Genomic DNA, 27,956 nt, shown 5'->3' with positions numbered 1-27,956 from the left:
AGTTTTCAACACATGGTTCAGTTTGGTTTGGGTTGAATTCAGTGGAGGATTCTCTGGAGTGTTGATCCCCTTTCATCAGTTTGGCTGCACTGAGGGAGGTTGTTCATTAGTTCACTTCTAGTTGCTCAATCACTTGCTTCATATGGTTTTGTTGTGTATATTTAATCAAATTTTTCTTATTCTCATTCTCTGGTGTGAAGTTATTCCTCATAAGGAATAATGCGGCTTGGGGGACCTTCTTTGGGGGGCCATAACATGCCCCCCCTACCGAAGTCCAATCTCCCTGAAACTTGGGTGGCCATGGGAGGAGGATTGGGAGAGGGTCTCCTGCAGGTTTGGTGCATTTTGCTAGCAAAATGCCACCCCCAGCCTTCTGGGAACTTTCCCCCCATTTTTCCCCATAGGAAACAATGGAGATCAGCGGCTGGGAGGATCTTGCCCCCCAAAGTCCAATCTCCCTGAAACTTGGGTGGCCGTGAGAAGAGGGTTGGGAGAGAGTCCCCTGCCAATTTGGTGTAATTAGGGAAGAAAATGCCCCCCAGGCCCCTGGAATGACGGGAGCAGCATTTCCCATTGGAAACAATGGCCAAATCTTCCCTAATAATCCTGAATCGGCTTAAATACCCAAACCTGAAGCGGCTTGCTGCTTCGGGTTTGGGGTTTACCCGAATTTTTTCCCTGCTCTAGGTAAACCAGAAGCGGGAAACCCGATTCTTTTGGGGGTGCACACCCCTAGTTTACAAGTTTAAGTGTACTTTACACAAAATTCTTAAGCACAACACATATTCCCACTGTTAGCTTCCCAGATTTGCCTGCCTGTATAATAGGATAAACATTTACTGTGAACTCTGAATTCCATAAACTTGGCTGAATTTGAAAGGATGGGATGCCTTATAAAACCCAGATGAAAGGTGCTTGTGTTTACAGAGCACACCGTCTGCACTCTGTCAGCCTGTTGTGTGTACTGTCCTAAACTTTTGTTAAACCCCATTGCATTTTGAAAAGCTCTTGTATTGTTATAACTCAACCATTTTTCATGCATCATCTATGAAGTTTTGCTCTTTAAAAAAATCAGATGTGCAAAAGCACATCTGCCACTAGTTCTGTTCATCGCCTGTTATTTAAAATGACTGCCAATGTCCAAACCAGGCTTTCTTGAGCAGAAAGAAGTATTACCAAGTCTCAGTGGAAACTTGAAATCTATAAAATAGAAGCAAAAATATAATGGCAAACACCAAGTTCAGCTGTTCTGTGGGTGAAAATAATGGAGAGACATTTTTCAGTTTGGACTATCCCTGTCAGTTCGTTCTTGCCAAGCTATTATTTCTGGAAAGATCCAGTATTAGAAATTTTAATGTGACCACAAACCATGCAACTTTTTATGAAAAGATCAAGAGAACAAGTCATACTGTCATCAGCAGGCTATTAACCTAGTTTATCCACAGTTCCTTCATGGAAGAGGGAAAACCTGCATCATACATTACAGCTCAAGCAAACTTTTGTATCATTTAAAATCAACAGCAGGAAAGTTCTTAAGAAAAGAGCTATTCAGCATATGCCCAGTCTTTTTGCATAACCACTTAGGTATATATATTTTTTTAAGTTAGCAGATTCCGAGAAACGGCAGCTTTTTACCAGACTTCATGTGTGGATTTCCAGCTTCTGCAGGTCTGATGGGTGTACTACTGAACTAAACTGACCCCAAGTACGTTTTCTTTCAGTATTGGGGGTGAAACACAGTAGTTCCCATTCAGTAAGGTATCAACACAGAAAGGCACGTGTCACACATTAATATTATTAACAGACTGCCGTATTTTGTGAGACACCAATAAGGGGAAAAGGAAATCGAGGACGTAGTCAAATTACTATCTAAGTATTCTGTTTTAAAGAGCAGTTTTTCAATCCCCATCACGTTCGTGTTGATGACTGGCCATACAATCCCATGCAGAGTTACTCTACGCTAAGCCCACTGAAATCAAAGGGTGTTGCCTAGAGTCAATCTGCACAGGATTACATTGTCAATGTAAGAAGCCCAAAAGATTACAATTTTCTGAACAGACCTGATGGCCCTCAAGAAGCACCCACACAATAAAACGCACCTATTCAAGTCCCTTTATTCTCAAATTAACCATATCTTTGCAGAAAGAGCCTGTCAAAATCAAAATAAAACACAATTATTTCTGATTCAAATATTTTACCTATTTAGTAGTGGTTCTGTTGTGGGTTTGTATGGCTCTACCTTTTCCTAGTGAAAAATAACTGCCTGATCAAACCCCATTTTGCCACTCTTGAATGGCCCTCTGCTGCACGAAAAACAGTAAGCAAACTTTCTATAGCGAAACGTTTTCCCAGACCACAGTCCCTAAATCATGTAACCGTTATGTTAACACTGTAGTTGCTAGAGAAGGAGAACTAAGTATGTCAATGTAAAAAGACATCTTTTGGCAAGAAGGTTTGAGATGCAGAATTAAAGACGTGGAAGGAGATTATACAGCTATAGGTTGGGTCCAGCCAGCTTTTTTGCTGGGGGATTTTATGATATGATTTTAATTGTATTTATGTAATTATGTATTTTATGAATGTTGTACCCCATCCCGAGCCCACTTGCGGGGAGGGAGGGCTAAATATCAAATAAAGTAAAGCAAAGTAAAGAGGAGGGGGGTCTACGCTGACCACCAAAACAGCTATGCTGGGGATCACGGGACCAGCATAATATATGCAGGCCGGTAAACAGTTGTTCAAAAGTTTCATAGGCATAATTTTAAAATCCTCATTTAGTTTCCCAACTTTCCCCTTCCCCACCCCACCCCCATTTTCTGTACTATTTCAGTCTTCTATAAAAGACCCTTTCTACTAATAACTTTGGATCTTGTCAACGCTTTACGCTTTCAGCCACCCCCCCCCCCCGCCCCACACACAAACACATTCATACCTGTGTACGTACAACAAAAGGAAAAGCAAATGAACAAAAGAACAGATGGAAAGAAGAGAGATACTAAGGCGGAGGTATTGCAGAAAGGGCAACAGAGGAAGGAAGAAACAGTAACACTGATGTTATTTCACAGAATGTTTCTTAAAGCAATTTTAACTGTCAGGATGTGAATTTTGCAGCTCTCATTGGGATACATCCCAGACAAAATGCCACATGCATACATTTTAAGTGTGTACAACCATATGTGTGAAGCCAGATTGTTAAACTGCTGGTCTTGTGAGTTTCTGCCAGAAGACTACAAAAACTCTCATGCTACATTATGAAATACTTATGTTAAGAGAAGCCCTGACCTGGATAGCCCAGGTGAGCCTGATCTCGTCAGATCTCAGAAGCTAAGCAAGGTCGGCCTTGGTTAGTAATTGGACGAGAGACCTCCAGTGAAGACCAGGGTTGCAGAGGCAGGCAATGGCAAACCACCGCGGTTCGTCTCTTGCCATGAAAACTCCACCAGGGGTGGCCATAAGTTGGCTATTTGTAGGCACCACACACTCACACAGTAAGAGAAATGTGTGGATTGGGAGTGGGGGTGTCAAAACTGTAGTTTGAAGCAAGGAAACTGATCAGAAAGTTTCAGTTCCTGATTCCTTCCCTGCATCCTGGGATGCAGCTGCGTGACGTGGCAATCTATTAACCTTATCAAGGTATCTAATATTCTACTAGTCTGCTTCATGGTGTACGAACCACTGACTACACACCATCAAGCCTGTGTCACAATCTGGTCTGGGGTTTAAATGACGCAGCTTGTTCTGTAAGGAAAAAACAAAGGAACAAACAAACAGAGCAACACCCCACCCAACACAAAAAGGTCAAATCTTCTCCATTAATGCTGAATCCCGGGCATGACGTTGGCGTGTGGAAATGACCATGTGCACATTCTAAGCGTGTTCACTGGAGAGTTCCAAAATAAGGGGAGCACACAAAACAGACTGCTGCGGTGTCGGTAAGAGCGAGGGAAAGGGAGAACGAGGAAGGGACTGGTGCAGGTCTCCCCAGCAGAGCCATGGAAGCATTATGAGATTGGCAGACAAACTGTGTACTTACTAATAAACTTGTTTTGCATAGTTTCAAGCAGAGCCTGATGAGCATCTTCATTCTGCAAAGCACACGAACATTCTCTGGCCAGTAAGGTCCGTACAAGGTGCTCTCCACAACCTACGTAAACACAAGAATTAGCAAGAATAGCTAACAAATAGGTGTGCAAACCAAAATCAGTATTCAGGAAGGATCAGAATGCCCCATATACTAAGGTTTCTGAGAGACGGGACACTCTGGGACAGCATGGGATGAGGCATCAAGATTTGTATTAGGAGAGGGGGATTGGCAAAAATCATATATGTATACCCTGGGCACAAAGAGAAAACAGAAATCAAATATTATTATTATTATTATTATTATTATTATTATTAGCGTTGCACTTACCTGCAACTGTTGTTCATCAAGGTCTTTTTGCAGGCACACACTGGGAACGGCGCAGGCATAGGCCAGCTGCCAGGGAAGATTTTAAAGCTCTCAAAGAGTAGAAGGCACTCCCATGCAGCTACATGCATGTGAGGAGGCTTCCCGCCGAATGCCGTGTTGCTGGGCAAAGCGTCCCTTCTTCCCTCAGTTCCTCTGAGGCCGCTGCAAGTCAGCAGAGACTCTCACAGAGGGGTAGGAGGGAGGGAATGTGTGTCTGCACGAAAACCTACATGAACAATAGTTACAGGTAAGTGCAACACTGTTCCCCCCCCCCCAAATTCTGTTTATTGTTTTCAAAATCTCAACGATACAAATAACTTTTACAAGTATAGGTACTATAAACAGATGTTATATTCAGTATATGTTTTCTAAATTATACATTCATAAATAACATATATTTAAAATTCATGTTCAATCATATAGCAATGATTACATCTTACTGTACTGAGTATCCATCCTATTATGTGTTGTTGTACATGAGCGTGTGGAAGTGGATGTATATAACTAGTAGTGGAAATATCGATAATAGTCATGTTTCAAGGTGATCTAGAGCAATTATATACTTCCAATTGACCACAGATCTAGATCTTTAAGTCTTTTAGGGATTTCTTGTTGTTTCATTAGGTATTCTAAGACTGGGTACCAGCCAGATATAAAGCCTCTTGATGTCACTTGAGGGTCTATACATGAGAGATTGTCTGTAACAGCAGCCATAGTATAATTGTCCCATAATTTTTTATGCCAGAGAGAAAGATCTGGAGCATTGACATTTTTCCAGCGGGTGGCAATGACTGCTTTGGCAGCTGTTACAGGATCGATGTCGTTCGTGTCTTAATCTGTGTACCTCCTCTTAATGCCCAAGTGTTTCGGAGCAGGGCCTCTGGCGAAAAAGGGAACACGCGTGGCTGTGAGTGCTTTGATTCCGTTTAGAACTCTTTCCCAGAATGTTGCTACTTTGGGACAGCACAGCCAGCAGCGAAGGCAATCTCCTACCTCACCACATTGCTTCCAGCTGATATCTCATGGGTTAATTTTTGAGGCATCATCTGCCAGTGAACGCTTGTAAACTTTCAGTTACAACAGGAGATTTAAATGGGGCTAGTTTCCAAATACGTATCCAGTCAGCTTCCGTCAATTGTGTGTCACAGATTTTTTGCCAACGTGCTTGGTATGTGAGCATGCGTGTTTTATTCAAGTCAGATAATACATTATAAATGGCTGAAATAGGTGTTTTTTTGACTTCTGTGAATTTTTTTATTACTACTTCAAAGTCTGTTAGAGGTTGCCTAAGAATCTTTTGCAAATCTATTTGAGAGCACATATGTGTTACCTGAAGATACTGAAGCCATGGAACTGATGTGCCTAATTTTCCCTCTAATAGCGTCTTATTCATTAATTTAATGTGAAATCCTGAAGTAGCAGGATCTTGGCCCTTCTCCGTTCTCGGAAGGAGTTACTGCCCAACCCTGTTGGAAACCAGTGCAGATTTAGAAAGGTTTGTAATCTCGATTTGTTTGGTAGTAATTTTTGTTCTAAGTTCATCTCAGCCCTCCAGTATTGGGGTTAAAAATGGATTAGATTGTATTTTATTGAGTCTGTCAGATGTTCTTTGCCATAAAGCTTCATGTACATATGGTGCTGTATATTTCAAGTTGTAGTGCAACCCACTCTGGCTGATGGTTTCGTTCCAGCAATTTAACTGCATTTGAAAGGTGAATGGCTTTATAATATTTAACAGTACAACACTGTTTTCGTCGTCTGTCTGCGCAGTTCCATGTTGGGAGAATAGCAAGCTACTCACCAATGGAGAAGGGTGTGAGATGTTTAGGCAAACAGTGAGTGGAGGACAGCTGTTCCCTCTGCTGCATCTCTTCTGGCATTCACAAGCATAGAGTAGTGGCGTATAAATGTGTCCGTTGATGACCAGGTGGTGGCCTGGCAGATGTCCTGCAGAGGTGTGCACCACAGGAAGGCTGCCGAAGAGGATTGCGCCCTGACGGTCACCAGACAGGGAACCTTGGCCAAGGAGTAGCATCATCTGATGGCTGCAACGATTCATCTTGAGATCGACTGATTAGCCACCTGGAGACCATTGCATGGACCTGAATAGCACATGAATAGGGGCTTGGACTTCCTAAAAGACTTTGTTCTGGTAATACAATACAATAAAGCCCTCTTCACATCTAATTTGGGTAGTGTGCATTCTGAGAAGAGAGAGGAGCCCTCAAAGGGGAAGTCCTCGATTTTGTTCCATTTCTCCTGTGGTAGGGCAGTGGAACAGAGCCAAGAATGTCATCTGAGGACAATGGCTGAGGCCATGGATCTGGCGGCACAATCTGCGGAATGTTTTCTAGCTGACATCTGCTGTTTGGCTAGTCTTCTGGCTTTGCCTTGGGGTGCCTTGATGAGTGCTCTCCTATCCTCAGGCATATCCTCGATATAACTGGAGAGATGATCCCATAAGAACCGGTTATAGGAGCCCATTATGGCTTGATAAGTGGCCATTCTGAATTCCAGCACAGCGGAGGAGTATATTTTCTTCCCAAGGGCGTCTAATTTCCTTCCTTCTTTGTCTACTTGGGAAGAGTAGGTCCCATACTGGTGCCTAGACTGTATCTCCTCTGTCACTAGAGAGGAGGGGTGTGGGTGGTTGAAAAGGAAGGCACAGTCCTTGTGCTGCAGCTTGTAGCTATTTTTGATCTTCTGGGATGTGGCAGGTGAGGAAGCTGGCTTCTCCCAAACGCTCTGAGCAATGTCAAGAAGGTCTTCGACAGCCAGAAAAACCATGGAAGCAGGAGTATTACTTTATAGTGCTTGGAGGACTTAACTCTTGGGTTTTGGTGTCTCCGATACAATGTTGAGATCGAGAGCCCTAGCCATTTGTAGCATTTGTTCTGAGAACAAGCAGGAGTCCTCTGTAGGTGAGGGGGGAGTTGTATCTCCCACAATTTCTTCTGGTGATGAATCAGAGGCCACTTCAGAAACAGCGTCGGATCGGGAACCCATCTCTCTGCCTTCGTCGGAATCAGATAGGAACAATGAGTGGGCTTGGGATCCATGGGTTGATGCAAAGGAGGTTGTTGGAACCGGGGCTGATGTGGTTGTGGTTAACTGGTTCAGAACCAACTGGGTCAGAACTGGGGCCAGAAGTGGGGCTGCTTGTAGCCAGGATACGAATTCTTGCCAGTTAGGTGCCTGGGTATAAGTTGTGCCCACTGGCCATCGTGAGGTCGCAGGTGGACCACTAAGCATTGTCGAGGTCCAGGTAGTGTCATGCTGATTAATCAGTTCCAAGCAGGGGCTGCTGGTTGGAAATGGGGCACGGTAAATGGAACTGAACTTGGATCCAGTGAGAAGCTTGGTTGGAATGCTTTCATCAGACTAAGGGCTTCCTCCTCTCATCTTAATGGTGAAGTGCGTAGAGATGAGGGCGTCAGTAGTACCTGGAGAATCTCCTCCTCTATAATGAGGGAGGGAGTAGATGTGGATGAACAGTGATGATGGCGGTGTAAAGGTGTCGAAGCAGGACGTTTTGGATGTTTTGTCTTAACCTTTGCTTTCTTCGCCGGTGGCTCCGAAGCTGCATGCTCCATTCGTCCCAGGGAGAGGCGCTTTTTTGAATCTGACTTCGGTTTCGAGTGTTTAGTCGGAGTCAAAGCATCCGTAGATGGAACACTCTTCAGAACTGATGGTCGATTCCAATGCGGATCCAAGGTGCCCGCTCTAGAGGGGGTTGGTTCGGATCACACTTTTGGTTCCTGCTCGGCGGAGGGTGGTATAGCTGGCCTGTCGGAACCCGTGAGGGACATTTCCCAAAGAGCTGCTTTTAAGTGCACGGCATGATCATGTCTTGCCTCTGATGTAAAGTGCATGCAATTCTGGCAAGCTCCAACATTGTGGCTCTCACCTAAGCGGAGCAGAGATCGTGCTCATCCAAATGCGGCATTTTTGTGTCACATTGGTAGCACTTCTTGAACAGAGCTTTCTGAGACATCGTTCTTTGAAGTATTGTCGAAGGCTTTCACGGCCGGAGAACGATGGTTGTTGTGGATTTTCCGGGCTGTATAGCCGTGGTCTTGGCATTGTAGTTCCTGACGTTTCGCCAGCAGCTGTGACTGGCATCTTCAGAGATGTAGCACCGAAAGACAGGGATCTCTCAGGGAGGAAGAAGGCAGGGAAGTCCTGCTTCACATACAGACATCCCTTCTGTCACTGGAGATTCTGCATGCTATCCGACTCCTATTGATTGATTGATCTACATTATTTATAGTCTGCCTTTCTCACAGAAATTGAAGATGGATTACAAAGTGTGAGTCAGTACAGCCAATTTCAATGGCATTTCAATACACATGCAACAGGGTATATACATGCAAATTTGCAAACATTTAAAACCAGCAGAATTGAAGAAATGCTCAAACGGCGAATAAGCAATTCTAAAAGTGATTCCGCACACGTTGGATAATGCACTTCCAATCCACTTTATAGATCATTTGGAGAGGATCTTTTTCTGTGCGGAACAAAAAAATCCACCTCAAACGATTGATAAAGTGCATTGAAAGTGCATTATCCAACATGTGCGGAATCAGCCTAAGACTGACAAATTAAAGAACATAGGAACTACCCAGTAGGATCATCATTATAGCAACTAGTAAAATCTACAGTCACTCTCTATCTTTTTAATGATGCCTCACTTTGAAATGGCTTCCCTTCCTAACTGAATAACGAGCCCTCTTGAATAATTGAGTTTTGTATGGTTTGTGGAAAGCCAGGAGAGTGGAAGCTTTCCTAACCTCTTCAGGTAGCCCATCCACGGGCCTACCACAGAGAAAGCACGTGTACAGGAAGCTGTTGCTTTTGCCCATGTGCAAGAAGGCACCTGCAAAAGGTCCTGTTCAGATGAGCAAAGCTGCCACTGTGGTAGAGAGGGGTTCCCATAGATACAATTGATCAATATTATGCTTTGTATGTGATAGCCAATACCTTGAACTGAGCCCAGTAACTGGTAGTAGCCAATGGAATAATGGGAGTCATATTCATGCTCCTCTGAGCTCCCAATAATAGCTGAATTGCAGCATTCTGCGTCAACTAGAGTCTCCAAGGGGAGATCTATATACAGTACATTATAGTAGTTAAGTCTCAATATTACCATGGCATGGATCCAGGTGGCCAGATCAGCTGTGTAAATGTAAGGGGTCAAATTCCAGGCTAGACTGAGTTTGTAGAAAGCATTGCTTGCAGCTGTCTTAACTCGCTTTTCTAGTAGTAGCGCTGGATCTAGTACAACCCCTCTTAAGTCAGTCTGCAAGGTCAGGCCAACGCCATTGAGAGTGGGGCGTATGATGTCCTTCAAGGTCTCTGTCTTCCCGACCAGCACCACTTCCATCTTCTCTGAGTTCTATTTCAATTTGTTCACGTTCAACTATCTGACCACAGCTGCCAGGTAGCAACCCAAGATCTCTACTGCACCCCATGGTGATTTGGACAGTGAGATATAGAGCAGAGTGTCATCTGCATATTGACTGCATTTGATTCCATAGTTACAAATGATTTCTTCTCAAGACTTTACATAGAGATTGAATAACATGGGGGATAAGGTTGCACCCTGTGGAACCCCACAAGATAATTCCCACTCTGGAGATAGCTGGTCTCCAACAACAACCCTTTGAGTTGTTCCATGAGAAACTATTTAAACTAATCCAAGGCACATCCCTTGATACCCACTTCTGCCTCCGAACGCCTGAAAAGTTGGCGTGGTCTACCATATCAAAGGCTGCAGAGCAGTAACAAAGCATGGCCTTTGTCTGTATTTAGATGCAGAGCATCCACTTAGGCCACCAGAGCGGTCTCTGTCCCATAGCCTGGCCTGAATCTAGACTGAAAAGGGTCCAAAGCACCAAAGTTATCCATGAAGACCTGAAGTTAGTCAGCTACTGCTCTGTCAATCACTTTGCTTAGAAAGGGCAGTAAGAGACTGGGTAGTAATTGGCCACATCATCTTTGTCTAGGGATGGGTTTTATGTAGTGGGCAGATGCCTCTTTGAGTGGCTAAGGGGAGGTGCTCTGAGTTAGGGGCTGATTTATGATAGACCTCAGGGGCTCAATTATGTGGTCCTTACGTGATTTTAACAGCCAAGAAAGGCAAGGATCCAGTGCACAGAGAGTGGCTTCCACGGATGCCAGGAGACTGTCAATATTCATCACTGTAACTGGTATAAACCAGATGGTGTATTAAGCATTTCTTACACCTTGCCTGTATTACAGCTAGCATCCAGATTAGAGCATAACAATACTATTTTATTGGCAAAAAACTTTGCCAAAGCATCTCAGTCAATTGTATATTCTTTAGACTGTAAAGATTCAGACTTAGGAATTAAAAGATGTCAAGGTATCTTGAAGAAAAAAAAAAAAGGTATCTTGAAGAAGCAGGACGGTCATGAACTAGCTGCTGCAACGGCTGCAGAGAAATGATGTTTCTTTGTTGCTTTAATTGTCACTTCATAGATCTTCCAATGGGCTCTGTAGCATGCGCTATCAGTCTCAATGCAAGTTTTCTCCCAGCGTCTTTCTAGGCATCTTCCAGCCCAGTTCAGGTCACTCCGCTCTGTAGTAAACCAAGGGGCTGGCTTCTGTGACAAGAGCAGGAGAGGCCGGCGAGGGGCAATGCTGTCAATATCTTCAAGGAGCTTCACATTCACGGGTTATGCTGGGTGCTATGAGCCCATTATTAAAATCAATTTGTTTGTGTGTCTGAAGAATTACTAAGTATTTTCAAAATATCAATGTTCATGGCAAGATAAAAAATACAGAAACCAGGATCCAAAAGACCATTCTAGCAGCAACCCTTTCCGTGCCCCACCCCTAAACCCCACTGTAAAGATCAAAACGACAGGAAAATGTATGCATTAAAAACTTGCAAGTTTGATTTAAATCAGCCTACACTGCTCAGCTCACTAGCCCCAAGTTACCCAACGCTTTTTTAAAAAACAGAGTAACTAAGGTAAGACCCTTCCGAACAGCACAAGCTCTCTGCGACATGACAGGCACCAGCCTACAGCACACAAGCGATGGGGCAAGAAACGAGATCAGAAGAGGAACGCACAGCGGGGCTAAGGAAGGCAGGATGAGGATGGGGTCATTAGAACAAGATCTGGCAACACTCCAAGCTCTTTGCTAAAGTTAACTGGAAGATCAAGCGGGCTTTATATTTGGAAGTGTTTTGACAGCAAAGGGGAGCTCAGAAGCATTTTCTAATAAGAAATTTTTCAAACCATTTTTTCAACCCATTATTCAGAACATATCCCTCTAAGAAGCACAACTTTTTCATCATTACCAATGACCTCTTTTGTTCTGAGAACAGGTTTTAGTTAAGTAGCAGGCATTTTGCAGTGCAATCCTATGCAGAGTTACTCCAGCCTTTTTTAGACTTGGGGCCCCGGTGAATAAATCCCAAAGCACTGTGAGAGCCCATGGTTAGTAAGGCAGAGAGGACTCCAGGGAACATATAAACACTTAAACGTACCCATGAATATCTCAGAAACCCAGCAGGAAGGCTAAAATACCAACCTGCTTTGATTTCCACAAAACTGTTCAATATTTGAGACCTTGCTGTAAACTTCAGAAAAAAATATTTAATAAAGAAGTACCATCTTTTTGAGGCAAAATGTCAGGCCTGGCTAGGGACTCTCTCAAACTCTCCACTCTCTGCAAACCTACATTACAGGCAGAAAGCCCACCTACCCACCCCCAGCAGATATGCATTCACAGTTATGGCAGGCAGGCTGATTTGCCTGCCAGACACAAATCACTAAAATTAGTTAGTGGATCCCAGGTGTGATTTTCCCCTTTTGCCCTAGCAGGGCAAAAGTGGATAAGATGCCCAGGGCAACCTATCTTGAACATCTGTAACAAGTAAACTCTCATCAATATATGGGAAAACAATGATATCTCCCTGGTGAAGAAAAGCAGGGGGAAAATACCAGCAGAAGAAAACCATCATACTGTCCACCTGTGTGACTGTGGAAAGCCCAAATAGCAGTACGCAGTAATTTAAATGAATGAAACTTCATTCTCTCTCAAGCAACAATTGGATGGTACCATGGAAACCAGCATTCTACGATGCAAGACACAGAAAGATACCTTCCATTGACATCAACCAAAATAATTTTGCAGGAATAAATAAACTGGTGCTACGTGGCAGGAAGTAGGGGAAAGGCAGTACGAGCCAAGTACTGCCCAACACAAAGAGTCAAACAAGGGCTCTTGAACTCTGACCTTCAGCCTCTCTTCTCACTAGAGGCTAAGCAAAGAAACTGTTTCCCCTTTTCCCACATCACATCAACCAACATAAAATTCAGAGCTGGGTGAGTAAAAATAAACAAATGTTCTTGCTGCACCATATACATGTTCCCTATAGGATGTGAAGCCATGGTAATAGATCTATTTTGATCCCCTTCATCTGGATCCCCAAGATGGATAAAAGTGGTTGAGTTTTTGGGGACACCAGTGTGGGGCAGTGGGGAAACTAGGAAGGTGAGTAAGGTGAACGCTACAGTGGTGGTGCCAAGAAAGGTGCTGCATCCTAAATTTCCTTCTCAGGAAGGGAATGATCTGAAACTCCAGTGAAATGTGGTGACACGGTTTGCAACTAATGAATCGAATTGTGAAGACAATGAAAAATAAGTGCATACGCCGAGGCCGTTGTTGTTCTACATGAGGAGAGGTGAAAGAGCTACTAGATTACACGAGGAGATGCAACTGTAAAGACCAGTGCAGATGAATGACTATGGGCCAAGCTACAAGTGGAGCGCAAGTGGAGCACAAGTGAACAGGGAGGGATACATGCGAGTCTGCTCACTTGCCGTTCAAGTGTCATTCGTCACTTGTAGCTTGGCCCTACAAGAGGGGTCAGATTCAGTGCAGTAAACAAAACAAAGGGTTGTACAAATAACATGACTTCTATCATCCCGGAAGATTAGATATGGTATGATTCTTGCTTTTGTTTCTGTATTTTTCCAGAGATTCAGACACAACTTTAATCCTAAAGACAGGTTCTTGCTACCAAACACTCTGCAGTACTCAGAGGAGTTAAGCCGAACATACCTTTCTGTAGGAGCCATGGAAGCAGGTCCGATAAACATATCTTTAGGAGAGTCTAAAACAGATACTGAAGGAGCCAGAACCACAACCAAGGGTTAGAGTAGTATGGTCTTAATGGGCGAGTAGCCACCAATTTTTCTCTCTCAAAATGAAGTCCAAAGTACAGAAGAATAATTTTGATGGGCTTGCTTCACTTCATGAGTTTCAGACAACACAGACAAAAATAAACTTATTCACATCTGTTCATGGAAGCTCTGTTCCAGCAAGCATGTAAGGAGGACTGCTTGAAAAACAAGCAAACAAAAACGCAGATGTGACCTAAGTTCAGAAAGCAGAACCTTGAGAACCTTCTAAGAGTGGCTGAGGAAGAAAAGGAAAGGGAAGCACAGTCATTCTCATTAATTTCCTCTTGAGGGAAAGGATTTCAGTGCTCATTGAGGGTTCCAGAATGTTGCAAAGGTGCTTCTGCACAGAGCCTACATGTCATAGGCTTGTATATGTCATAAAAACTACAAAGATCCTTCACTTCTTTGCCAAGTTTTCCAAGGCCTTTCATGCTGAGATTCTGTTTCATGCATTCCCTTTTTTCAAACACACAGATTGTATGTGTTAGTCCATCTGTCCTCCTTAGATACTTACTATTACTTATAGTTCAATCCTAAGAAGAGTTAGACCAGTCTAAGACCACTGATTTCAATGGGCTTAGACTGGAGTAACTCTGTTTAGGGTTTATCCTGCATATGCTGGCTGCATTCTGAATTCTGGGCATTCTCTGCTGACAACGATGGCATCTTCATTAGCGTCTTCTGTGATTCTGTTACCATGTTCTGTTTCCCCCCAGGTTCCTCTTCCCTGTTAACTCTTTCAAGTTATTCTTGTATTTCAACCTCATGAGAGATTCTGTAAAGTACTAGTGATGTTCTCAAAGCATTTGCTCGAAATATGGCCTCCTAAAGCTAGTTTAGTTCTCGATAAACTGCACACAGAGCAATCCTCCTGACCATTTTAGTTGATCATTTGCAGCCAACGGTTAAACGTATTTTCAGTCTGTTGTCCTCTCAGAGCTTTGACTTTAACTGTGGCAAGGTCTGCTGTAAACTAATTTCAAGTTATGTCATATTGCCAAAAAAGGTGGAGATGAACTCATGGCACAGTATTGCCCACTGTGCTTTGCAAAACGTGAAGAGTACTAAAAGAAGTGAAAGTGTCAAATTGGCCATGCTGGGGTGGGCAGCATCACTCATGGAATGGAACTTTTATTTGTTCAAAATGTTTCTAAGCCTACATTTCTTCTCCAGATAACTGGAACCCGAGGCTGATCCTCCCCTCCCCTTGTCTGCTCTAACTTGCTGTACTCCCCCAAATTTCAGCTCCTGGGGGATGTCAGTGGACCCTTGGGAGCAGCATGAGCCACCTGTGAGGAGTTGGCAAAAGGAGCAAAGAATCGGTGGAAATCTTGCACAAGCAGAACAGCAGAGCTTTCGATGGCTCTGATAAAAACATAGAGAGAGTAATTCTGATAAAAGAATTTATATTCTACATCCCACTGGAAACATGAATTCATTTCTTACAACAACACTGATTTTACTACCAGGCTTTTCTTGGAAACAGAGGGCTTTTGTCAGCATGGGGCTCAGAGGTTTAAATCATTACCATTTCAGCACTAATATTCTTATATTTCATCGTCCCAGTCCTGTCACCAAGAAAAAGTACGTATCTTGCATTCTGCCAAAAAAGGTCTTTGTTATAGACTGCTTCCTCCTGGTGCCCTCAGAAGTGCTGCAGAGCGGTTTCGGCTTTTCTCTTACAGTCAAGCATGGCACGTCTGCCGGCATCTGTAAGCCCCGGTTCTCCTTAACAACTTTTGATTTGCCACCTTTAGCTTCTAGCAGTCATTTGCTACGGCAAGCCTTTGAAACAGAACCATCGTTTCAGCATTTGCCCACGTTCATTTTGCTCAGTTACTCACAAAATCTTTCTTTTCGGTCATTTTTCACTTTCACTGTTTTATAAAAGAAATAACTCTGACATAAGGGCAAGGCATACATGGTAATGCCGCAGCTCTTTACTTTTTCCTGATGATCACTCTTATTAGCTATGTTGAAGAACATACCCTTTGTATTCAAAAAACGTTTGCGTTCAGTTGGGCAAATTTTTGAGTGGTATCAGAGTCTACAACCCAGTCCAGGAAATATGAAGTACTGCAGTGTTGGGATTTTGAATACGTTGTAATGTTTTGCGTTTGAATAATTTTACTTTTATTTCTGCTTGCTAGTGTGGTTTTTTTAAAAAAGTTGTTGCGGTTAGTTAGAGTGCAGGCCACAGAGGAAAGGAGGAGGGGGCTGGACGGGTGAGTAGAGTGAAATCTAATTACAGCGTAGCCCCTAGTGGACGGAGTGAATTGGAGTTCTGTGAGAGTGTGCTGAGAGAGAGAGAGTACTTATTCTGATCTAGACAGGCGAGCTGTGTGCCGCCTGAGAGTGTCTGTGTGTTTCTGAGAGAAAATATTCTTTCTGGACAAAGCAGGCACGCTGTGTGGAAGGAAGCCTGAAAGGTTTTCTATTCTAGTTCAGTCAGGCAATCTCTGTGAAGCCTGAACTGTTTGTGCAATTTGGGTCAAAACAGGCAAGCTGTGAGCAACCTGAGAGTGTCTGGGTGTTTCTGAGAGTAATTTATTCTGCTACCTTCAATGAAAACTGCATGTTTCTGAGACAGTCTGTGCTGTGTGGTATTCAGAAGAATTATTCTAAGTCAGGTAAACTGTGTGTGCACCTGAGAGAGAAAGGTTGTGTCTATCTGAGGGAGAGATTGATCTAACTGAACCAGGCAAGCTGTGTGGAAAGGCCTGAGCAGGGTTGCCAGTCCCCCCACCGGGAAGTGATGTCATCGCACAGGCCACGGGCCACCCTGGGAGTGCTCCCGTGCTCCACATGGGCTCAATCCGGGTTGATTCAGACTGGATCAAGCCGCTGCGGATCATGTGAGTGCTGCTGCACTCCACAGTGGCCCAATCCTGGTCGATTCGGGCCTGATCCGGGCAGGATTTGGCCCAATTTGGTGCAGATCAGGCCACTGCAGACTTTCACACAGACTCCCTGAACTAGACAGACACAACTAGACTGGCTAAACTTTCTCACAGCACTTTGACTAAAAATGGCAGTTCAGCCCCGCCCCCCCGCCCCCCAGTGCAGCTACCATCCAATCACGGCACTCCTCCCTCACGCACTCAGCCCCCCTCCTTCTCACCTCAGAGATCTGCATTTAAAATCACAGTAAACATATGTAACGTTTTAACTTACCTTTTGATACCACGCTGTGATGGTTTGCTTAGTCTGATAACCTTTTTACACCTTCAGTCCTTTTGTTAACCTTTGAACCTTTGGCTTTGGACCTTAAATTCAGCTCCTCCTTACTTTACATTACACTGATACCTCCGGAGGGCTCTGGTCCTAATACACACTCCTTATCTTTCTACTCACACAGAGCTTTGGTGTTTTCTCCTTTACCCGAAAACCGTCCCTTTTGTTCTTGTGTGACCTGCATATCGCTGCCTCCCTGACTCCCACAAAAGGCTTTCGCTGCCACCAAAGGATTTTGCCGTAGACCTCCTTGTTGTAACTTGTAATACAAGGCGGCTTTATGAGAGCTGGTAGCTTGGCAGAATAGTCAGCACGTGAGGGTGGTGGTGGTGAGGTAAAAAAAAATCACCTTTTCCCCTTAAAAGTAATTTTATTTGTAGGTACACAAGCTTGATGGCTGCAGAGTTTTGATAAGCGCATCCATCTATAACTAAGCCTTCCTATAATGCAGGACAAACAGAAGAGGTCTACGGCAACAGCCACTGGTGCAGTGAAAACCATTTTGAAACACAAAGCAAGAAGCAGGGAGGCAGCATAATATAGGCCATTTCAGATCCTTATCTTGAGGTGCTATTACAGGAGTTAAAAATATACAGGTCACAAAAGAGGCGAAACACCACAGCAGGAAAACTCAGGCAAGGCATAAGACCAGTTGCCCCTTAAGTTTCTTCTGTTACGTTTTGCAAAGAGCTCTTTTTTTAGTGCTTCCAAACAGACTGATTTCTGGGTAGCGCCACTGCTCGTACGAAGTCTGAGGTTTCAAAAAATGTCAACAGCTGAAAATATAAACTGGGGGCAAGAGGAGGGACAGGTGACCATAAACGTCCCCTGAGAAATCCCATCTCCGCTACAGTCCCAGAGTTCAACCACATGCTTATCCTGTGGCTACCTAAAACCAGACTGATTTCAGGTTGACAACAACATATGTGCATTAACAAGCTTTCCGACTGTTTCCACATTTGCTGGCTATTCATGCACATTCTCCAACATCACCTGGAGGTTATCCATACTGACACAGCAATGTACAGAACTCCAGGTTTACTTTGTAAACTAAGTCACATCCTCTGACATCACTTGGATATTATGCAGGCTAACTGAGCAATGCAGAAATTCCTCAGATGAGTTTCCGTTCTCTGGAAGGGATGACGAGCAAATTCCTGAGGGCCTGCAGATCCCTGGGAACAACGTGAGATATCTGCAAGACCGTCTGCATGCAACATATAAAATTCTGTTAATGTATGTCAGTGTGGTGTCGCAGTTAGAGTGGCAGGTTAGGCTCTGGGGGACTCAGGTCTGAATTTCCACTCTGCCGTGGAAGCTCCCTGGGTGACCCTGGGCCAGTCACACACTCACAGCCTAATTCGTCTACCTCACAGTGTCATTGTGAGGCTTAAAGATGAGGAGAGAAGAACAATGTAAGCCACTTTGAGCCCCCCATGGGGAGAACACTGAAGTATAAATGATGTAAATTTAAAAAAAAACCCATAAAAAGTCAATTCTACCATTTTTCTTGCCATGCATATTGAGCAGAACATGTACAAATTGCTCTTCTTGTTGCTACTAAATGCACAGTCCTCATGATGTTTGGCACAGCAGACCGTGTATTCTCCACTCAAGCCACATCAAACCTGAGAGATACACTGATGGGTTCAGACAAGGTAAACAAATGATCGTATGGTCAACTGGTTGCTAGAAGTAGCTGGAGTGGAATGTTTTTGGATCACGTTGAAATATAAGCTACTTGAAACAAGAACTATGGTGCTCTCTTTCATCCCTCAGACTCTGTATTTGTGACCAAAGGACCCCAAAAATGCCAACAACACAACAAACATGTGCCATTCACCAACATAGAGCAGACAGAATAGTGTAGAGACAGCAGAGCCTTATTATACACTTTTAAACCTTTCCCAGGTTAAAGAGTGCCAAGTTTGGCCGTACCTATTCTTAGAATCTCTCTCTTGCCTAACAGTGTTGGCAGTCTTATGCTACATGTTCTGCTGTATATTATGCAAGCACATGTGTGTCAGGTGCTGAAGCAGATAACACAGTCAGACAGGGTCACAAGTCTGAAGTCAAACGGGGTTCAGGTAACTTCAAGGTCAGAGCTGAGTGACACATTCACAGGGTACAGCACGCACGCAAAGAGCTAGGGTCAGGCCAAAGGTCAGGATCCATGAATCCACGGCTAGGCCAAAGCACTGCTGAGGTCAGGCAACAGATCAGAATCCGCAAAGCGATCCCAGCCAGAGGCAAGGCACGAAATCAAAAGAGGTCAGAGCTCAGAAACTGGCCAGCTAGCCCAGCCTTCACATAAAGGATGAGCTAATCAGGCTGGAGGCGGTAGCTGGACCCTTCCGTTATCCTGGGCAACCTCCATGCAGGCTGCACTTCCTCTGGAGTCTCCATTCTGAGGAGACTGAGCCAATCGCGCTCTCTCTCTAAGCAGGGGGCTTAACTGGCCAAGAGAGCAAGGCTCTGCAGCGGCTGGACCCAAGCTCTGAACGGGCATTTCCGTGGCATCTGGGGCAACACATCACCCGTAAGAAACTTGTATCAACTTTGGGTAGAAATCTCTCTTCTTGAAACGTTTTCCATGAACAGAATATTTCTCTTGGAGGTTTCACAAAGATTTGCATAAAGCACACTGAGGCCCAAACAACAGGAGTTCTGGAGGCCACACAATTGAGTTTGGGCCTTGCTTTTCAAAACTGAAATGCCATTTTAACACTTCCCTCTTGCGCCATTTTTCTGACCAGAATTGTCCCATCCCCATAGCTGCAGTTCTCCATTTTGTGTGTGTGTGTGGGGGGGGGGGCGGAATACAAGCACTGCTGGGACAATAGTAGAGACATTTTGATTGGAAAAGTGTCATGGAAGGAAGAGGTTGCCCAGGACAGCCTATCATAGATCTCCCGTGGAACAAATCATTTGCCCCCCCCCCCATGCTCATTATAGTACGAAGAAGCAGCCCTAGAGCGAGGCAGCCCGAGGTGGTTGATTGCAGGGGGCTGTAACTTCCCATCTCCTGCCATCAGACAGCTGTGCCTGCCCGCCCGCCCCCCACGCGGGAACCAGAGGCGACAAGAGGCAGGGAGGCTGTTCTCCCTGGGCTTCTAGGCAGAGGCGTCAGCAGAAGTGGTGAGAGGCAGCCCCCTGAACGGGCAGAATACGAACACGTGATGTTGCTTTATCCAGAACCACCCCGTCACAGTCAGCCCTGTCTACTCAGACCGGCAGCCGTTCTCCAGGATCAGAGGCAGCAGCAGCTTTCTACATCGCCTCCTACCTTTAACTGGAGATGCTGAGAACTGATCCCGGGGCCTTGATCTGCACACCTGGCAGATGTTCTGAGGCTGAGTCACGGCCCCTCCTCTTGAGTCACCACGGACAGTGTAATCAGCGTAATTTCCAAGGGCAGGCACCACTTTAACCCCATTCTGTATTTCATGCCATCCTGAAAATGTACAAATCACCTCTTGTTTTAAATCTGGAAAGCTTTTAGAGGGTGCCCACAACTGTTCTGCCGAAAGATCTCCCGTTTTACGAGAACGTATGAACAGTACTAATGCTCCGCAGGCCTGGGCCCTTCCAAGCCCACTGACTTCAAAGGACTCAAAAGGGTATGTAACTCGGCTGCGGATAGCCCTGTAAGGCATGCAGACCTTCCAGCTTTGCTTCATCAGCACGTACCAACTTTATTAGTGTAAGTACCACTTCCTCCTTTGAGCAGGTCACAAACCCAGGAACGGTGCCATGATCTCCCCTATGCAAAATAACTTTACAAGCAGATTTCTGAAGATTAAAAGTAACCACAACAAGAGCCGCAAAAAACCTCAGCACAGGATAAACTAAAACCATCACTTCTTATTCAAGCCCTGCATCTCCGAGTCCTCTATCAATCACGGCACAGCAAAGGACTGCTCTCAAGCGAGGGGCTTCATAGCAGCGTGTCAAAGAAATTGTTTTCTGCTTCTTTTGATGGGCTTTTCCTTTCAAGTCAGGAAATTAGAAGCAGGTGTATCAGAGGGCATCCACATCCATACGCCTCACTTGGGAGGGAGGGACATGAGTTTTCAATTTTCAAACATGAAAGCAACTTGTGTTGTTGAATAGTGGAGAAATGAAAAATCTACCCCCGTTTCTGCAAGCCATATGCAAAAGCCTGCGAGGGAGAAAGTCAGGCTGCACATTCCAGCTCACAAGCTATTGCTGCATAGCAGGCCACAAGACCACGCCTCAAGAATCCATGAACAAAAATGGAGAATGCAGAACGAGGAGCAGACAGCTCTGTCCTCTTCTCCCATTCATCCGTATTTCAAAAATTTGTTCTGCCACCATACAGACTGTGAAAACCCATCCTCTTTATACAAACAACATCTAGTTCTACATATCCTTATTTTCAGAATAAAAATCTGTAATTCAGAAGAACATTCTGTAGCGTATGGGTCAGTTAACTTTTTCTAAGAGATAAAATATGTCAAAATTAAAGGGCCAATATAAGACAGCTCAGGTACATAACTGAAATTATACAATTTAACATTATTCATAATTGACATATTAATAATCCATAAAGTGTCTTGACCTTGAATGTTGGTTGTTTCAAGTCCTTTATGAGAATGTGGGACACATGAGCTCTTGCACTAAGGGCCAAGCTAGACATGCAGGTTTTTAAAGGGTTGGGTCTGGGGGACCAGACCCAACGTGGGTTCCCTGCAGCCACACAGCAGCACTAGGGAATGGCTGTTAAAAAAACAAAGAGCTCAAGCAGCCTCAGAATGCCCCCTCCCCCCTCAACCTGTTTCCCATATCAAAATAGCACGGGAGGATTTTCCTCGGTTTTTTTCTGCTCCACTTGGGAGTATTCTGTGCACATGGAGCAGCAAAAAAAGAGGGAAAAAATTCCCCCATGCTATCGTGACACGGGGAAATGGCTTGAGAGGGGAGGGAGGAGCCCCTTCCTCCACCGCGGAGGCATTCTGAGGCCTTGCATGACTGCGGGAGCGCACTGGCGTAAACCGGCGCATGGTTTGTGCTTAGGTGACAGTGGTGACTCTTCACTCACATCATTCCTCCTTCTGTAAGGCATCACTTCCATGCCATGTAAAACCTGACCTTCCATTCCCTTCCTAAGGAGTTATTCTAGCACACCAACTACCCGCCCAATATATCTCACCCATATTTATTTGAAAAAAAGATGACCCTGAATGTAAAACTACCCCATTAAAAATGTTATGCACGTAAAAATATTACTGGACATAACCGTAACGTGCATATGAATGTAAGACAACACCCTCTTTTTATGGCACAGTGGAGCCTTCAGGGATGTTTATGGAGAGATAGGTTATCAATATATCTAATTTTCAACATGACCAAACCAGTGGATACTTAAATCCAGGTTTGCAGAAAATTTTGAAATCTTAAAAAAAATATAAACTGGGGGTTAAACCCTCCCAAAATAATAGAAGTAGGCCTTTAATACACTTTAAGAAACAAATGTCCTCTGTGGCTGTTGCTAGGCAACCACAACACCTTCTTCAGCCTTCAAGACTTGGTTTCTCTCAGTAAAAGGCAAGGGAGGGAGCAGGGCCCTTTCTGAGGCTCTTTTTGCTTTTAAGTGAAGACTCATGAGGGCCAGGACTGCCAGTAACCACTAGGCAATTTGATACCACACAATTTGCATGACTCACCCAGGCCCAGTTCTTGCCATTGTAAACAGCAGCCTCTCCACAAAGGGCAGTGCAGGGTTAGCGTTTCACAGTAGATATGCAGGAGACCCAGGTTAGAATCCCCATTCTGCCACAGAAGCTTGCTGGGTGCCCTTGGGCAAGTCACACATTCTCAGTCTACCCTACTCCCAGGGCGGTTGTGAGGATAAAACTGGAGGAGGGGGGAATGATGTAGGCCACTTTGGGTTCCCACTGTGGAAGAAGGGGCATAAATGAAGTAAACGAATCATAACTGTAGCTTGAAGATGGGGGTCAGATAAAAGGTGGGTGGGTGGGTGGAAAAGAGAGAAGGAAGCAGGGAAAGGTGAGGATATGGGAGTTGCAAGGAAGGAAGGAAGGAGGAAATAGCGGGAGGAGGGGGATACAGAGGACAGTGAAGTGCCCTCCCCTTGCAAGTCCGCACTCTGCTGCTCGGCCCAGCCTAGCAGCGGCACCACGCAACTGGGCCATCATTTTCCTGGGTAGACGATGCCAGGTGGAAGGAGGGAGGGGAAGCTGAAGACCTGCCTGGGGGGAGCAGACAAAAGTAGGCTGGCTGTTGGGTGGGAAGAAAGCAGAAAAAGGAGAGAGGCTACAGGAACTCTGAAGGAAGGAAACAGGCAACGGTGGGGGAGGGGAAATGAGATGTCCACCATAAGCCCTTGTGGGTTCCCCCTCTTGTAAATTATGAAGTCAGTAAGAAACCAGCATACTGGTGAAAAGGCTTAAATACACTTCCTCTTGTATGCAATTGTCTGAAGAGTTACTAATGGATTTTATTATTACTATATTATTTTGTGATTACTATAGCATTATTTAGATAGCAAAAAAAAAAAAAAAACCTTAGCAAAAAAGGCCTGGCTGCCTTCCTATCTACAGTCAATTGTGAGGAGGGAATAATGAGAAGAGAAATGTGGCAAGAGGTGCACATGAATAAATCCAGTCCCGCAGGTGTGCCCTCCAAAGGCAGCCCGGCTCTTGGTCCTCCTCTCCAGCTGCAGGCCAGACCGAGGGCAGGGCCTTTTTATTTTTATTTTTTAAAATCCAGCAGCCAAGCTACAGCCTCTGAGCCGCAACCCATCTGGAACATGTATAGATTCCAGCTGAATTGCTTTTGCACACTTCTGGCAAGGCCACTTGCACAGAGGCAAATCTTCGCACCTCCGTTGGTCAGAAAAATGTGTGGAAATGGAAATCTTGTGTTAACCTCAGCCTCCCACTCTCAAGGCTCCCAGGGACTGGGCTGAACGGATCGGTCTTTGTGCACTCTTCCCTCTCACCCTGCTCCTTTCGCTCATAACTCCCAGGAAGAAACAACAGCAATCCAAACGAGCACTTTGCCTGTTCGTTTTGCAAGGAGGTTGTCGGTTCCAGTTGCTTCTCGGGGACAACGAACCAATGCTTGGCATCAGCTTTATAATTTTTTTTAAAAAATGTATAATGAGGGGAATTTTGCTTCTAGTCTCTGCCACCACCCTCAATGAATGATGTATGTTACCCCAAGTGCCTCAAAGGAGGACAGGATAAAGACAGACAGCTCTGGAAGAGATTTTTTTTAAGAATAGCTTGCTGCCATAAGAGAACATAACAACAGAAGAGGAGGCTTACAGTACTAGACCAGAGGACCAGCTGACCCAGTACTGAATTTCCAGCAGTAACCCAGCAAGACGTTTTTGGGAAGCAGAAGGCATCAAAGTAATAACCTACCCCTGTCATCTGCTCCTTATCCATGATTTGCCAGTTCCTGGCTCTATAAACCTGGTGATTCCATTTAGTTACCACTGTCATCAGACATCAATAGACATCTCTGCCAGGAATTTATCCAGTCCTCATTTCAAGTCAGCTAATGGCAAACATTAGGAGTGTGCGCTTCGGGTATCCAATTCGGGATAAATGCCCCTTATCTCTCGACCCACAACTTAACAGTAATCCAGGCAACGGTCACCTCTAGGCTAGATTACTGTAACGCACTCTACGCAGGGTTTCCCTTGAGTCTGATCCGGTGGTTACAGCTGGTTCAAAATGCAGTGGTACGTGTCATCCCCGGAGTGCCTAGCAGTGCACATATAACACCAGTATTGTGCCAGCTGCATTGGCTGCCAGTGGAGTACTGAATCAGATTCAAGGTTTGGGTACTTACCTATGAAGCCCTATGTGGACTGGGACCAGCGTATCTGCGGGACTGCCTCTCCCTATATGTGCCCCAGTGGATGCTCAGAACAGGTGACAAAAAACTGTTAGTGGTCCCCGGCCCAGGAGAGGCCCACTTAGCCTCAACCAGAGCCAGGGCCTTTTTGGTCCTGGCTCCAACCTGGTGGAACGCTCTGTCCAATGAGACCAGGGCCCGGCAGGATTTGTTATCCTTCTGCCGGGCCTGTAAGATAGAGCTGTTCTGCCATGCGTATGGTTGAGGCTGAGCTGGGCCCCCACCAGCCAAATAAAGGTGAACGCCCTCCCTGCTAGAGGCATCCACCATCAAACTTTTTAACCAACCATGTAAGGAATTTTAATATGGTGGAGTAGGTGGTGATTGATTAACTTACTACTCCTGTGCTGCTTTCTTGTACCTTTTAAATATTTATATTGCACTGTTTTATATGGCTGTTTTAAAATTGTAAAATGTATGTTTTTAGTGTGTTGTTTTGCAGAGTGTAATCTGCCCTCACCCAAACTATGGTATTCCCCATTGCCATGTATGAATGTGAAAGTTGGACGGTAAAGAAAGCTGACAGGAAAAAAATTATTCATTTGAAATGTGGTGCTGGAGGAGAGTTTTGCAGATACCACGGACAGCCAAAAACACAAATAAGTGGGTATTAGATCAAATCAAGTCGGAATCCTCCCTAGAAGCTGAAATGACAAGACTGAAGCTATCGTACTTTGGTCACATCATGAGAAGACAAGATTCTCTGGAAAAGTCAATAATGCTAGGAAAAATGGCAGGCAGTAGGAAAAGAGGAAGACCTAAAATGAGGTGGCTGGACTCAATCAAAGAAGCCACGTCCTCCAGTTTGCAGGATCTGAGTAGGTCTGTTAGAGAGAGAACGTTTTGGAGGTCTTTCATTCATAGGGTCGCCATAGGTCAGAAACAACTTGACGGCACATAACACACACACACAACACACACAATCTGCCCTGAACCTGCCAGTTTGGGGAGGGTGGAATAGAAATTGAAAGTAAATAAATAAATAATACATTTGAACAAGTTTACTCTTCTCAGTAACAAATTCTTGCATTTAGAAAAGTGACTGAAAACAGTAAAGATATATTTTAGAATAGATGGGCGATTTCACCACGTACCTTTCTGATTTTTTTGTAAGTACACAAGTAAGCTCAGAGAGGGAGAGAGAGAGAGAGAAAGACTGAGTGTGAGAGAGAGCGATAGAAAAAGAGAAAGAGTGAGATAACAATCATTGCATTTTGTGGAATTTCCAGAGCACTTTACGGTGAATCAGCGATACTGGAGAACAATCTACAAGAAAGGCTCATGGCCACTTCACAGATACAAAGCAATTCCGTGTAAGGAACTTCACCTACGTAATGTGTGCCACGAATTCTGAATTGTTTTACACAGAAACAAGTCCCAGAAATTTCAACTGAAAATGCTTCCAGGGCGGCACCTAGCCAGGAGTCAAAGCACCATGAGCCACCCCATGAAATCTCAGGGGCTGACACAAGGGAAGGGAAGACAGGCCTCAGGCGTATCGGCATGTTTTTGCCTTGTGCCACAGCATGTGGTCAAACTCACCCAAGCAATCTGCTCGCTATGCCCCTTTCCACCAACAGACAACCATGGTATAGGGGGAACATTCAAGTGGATGTCAGCTGCAGAGTAAGGACCATGATACAATACCCAGGTATGAGACCTCCCAAAAGTTGACGCACAACAGCATGCAACGGCAACATCCCAGTTATACTCAGCAACTTTATTACAGCAGGAGGCACAAGTCAGATGCTAGAATTCAGCAGGTACCAGGACCGGGTTATTTTAAAATCTGGACAGCTTTTAAGTGATGAAAATGACTAAGCATTTTTCAGAACCACATGTCCCACATCAATTCCTACCCCAGTCATTTTAACTCACAGTGAATCAATTAAGATGAAAAGTCACTAGAGATCTTAGGCCTAATTCTTGCGAACAGTTTGCTAAAAATATAGGCAAATCAGCACCCACATTTTAAAATTTATTACCTACTTCATAAGAGCCAAATGTCAAATCAGTCAAGAAAAAGTTCCAGTTCAATGCTCCTCCTCTAAGTACCACACGAAGAACACACTTACAGATGCACTTGGTCAGTGACGGAGTGCTGGGGGCCAACGAGGGCTCAGCGGTAGTGGGGGCTCCTTGGGAGATGAAGAGGAGCCCTGTGTAGCCAGCTCTGACCCTGATGCCGAGCCGAGCCACCACTGCCCTCCAGCACCAGATGCAACAGGTGAAACCCAGTCGGTCGTCTCCAGCCCTCCGGCATCACACACACCCTTGGAGCACTGGAGACAGAGACAAAGGACTGAGCTACAGGAGAGGCAACAGAGCGCATGCCTCCTGGCCTGAGGCCAGCTGCTTGCGGATAGCGATAATGAGTAGCTGTCCGGGGTCAGCAGCCCAGCCCCCGGACTTGCTGACAGGCAGCGGCAGGGGGCAGCCAGGAGACAGCAGTACAACCGCTCTGTCTGGCAAACAGAGCCAGAACCTGCCTACTCCAGGGGGAAGGGGCGAAAGGCCAAAGCCTCAGAAGGCTGGAGGGAGCAGGGAGAAGCCAGCTAGTCCCACCCCCCAGGGGGAAGAGAGGGGGCTAAGCAGGCTAGAGGAAAAGGGCCAAGGCAGGGGGAATAGGGACACAGCAACAACCCAAACAGAGCCCTTACCTTCCAAGGAGGAGAAGCAGCCACTACAGCCCAGAGCCACCCCCTGGCTAGAGGACAGCAGCCTGGCTCAGGAGGTGCTAGGAGCCAAGCCCCTCCAGGTGAAGCTGCCACAGGCATTCTGGGGGAGGAGATGGGTAGCCCCGCCCGGCATCAGTGAACAGGCAGCACAGAAGCTGGCCAGGGCAGCTCCTCGCGAGCAAGGCCAGCCAGGCTCAGCAGCACATAAGCCGGCTGGGGCAGCTCCTCGTGAGCAAGGCCAGGCAGGCTCAGCAGCACAGAAGCCGGCTGGGGCAGCTCCTCGTGAGCAAGGCCAGGCAGGCTCAGCAGCACCGAAGCCGGCTGGGGCAGCTCCTCATGAGCAAGGCCAAGGAGACCTCAGCTGGGGATGGCTCGCATTCAATCCCACCCTGCCAGCAAGGCAAGGAAGCCAAGAAGGGATTAGTGGTAGGAGGGAAACACCTGAGGGAAGGCCCAGCTGGG

General features: G+C 45.3%; 1 protein-coding gene across 2 annotated transcripts in view; it reads right to left on the bottom strand.

Moving 5' to 3' along the window:
- TASP1 (taspase 1) overlaps positions 1-27,956 on the bottom strand; it is a 107,614-nt gene that overhangs the window by 28,167 nt on the left and 51,491 nt on the right. For both annotated transcript variants that reach the window (XM_054987777.1, XM_054987781.1), the window contains exon 11: positions 4,034-4,144. In XM_054987777.1, the coding sequence (XP_054843752.1) occupies positions 4,034-4,144 (111 nt within the window). The remainder of the gene's footprint in view (positions 1-4,033; positions 4,145-27,956) is intronic.

Source organism: Eublepharis macularius, chromosome 1 (genome assembly GCF_028583425.1).
Source record: "Eublepharis macularius isolate TG4126 chromosome 1, MPM_Emac_v1.0, whole genome shotgun sequence".
Classification (NCBI taxonomy): domain Eukaryota; kingdom Metazoa; phylum Chordata; class Lepidosauria; order Squamata; family Eublepharidae; genus Eublepharis; species Eublepharis macularius.
The sequence above is the reverse complement of the archived record's forward strand: the minus strand, read 5'-3'. Positions and strand labels throughout refer to the sequence as shown.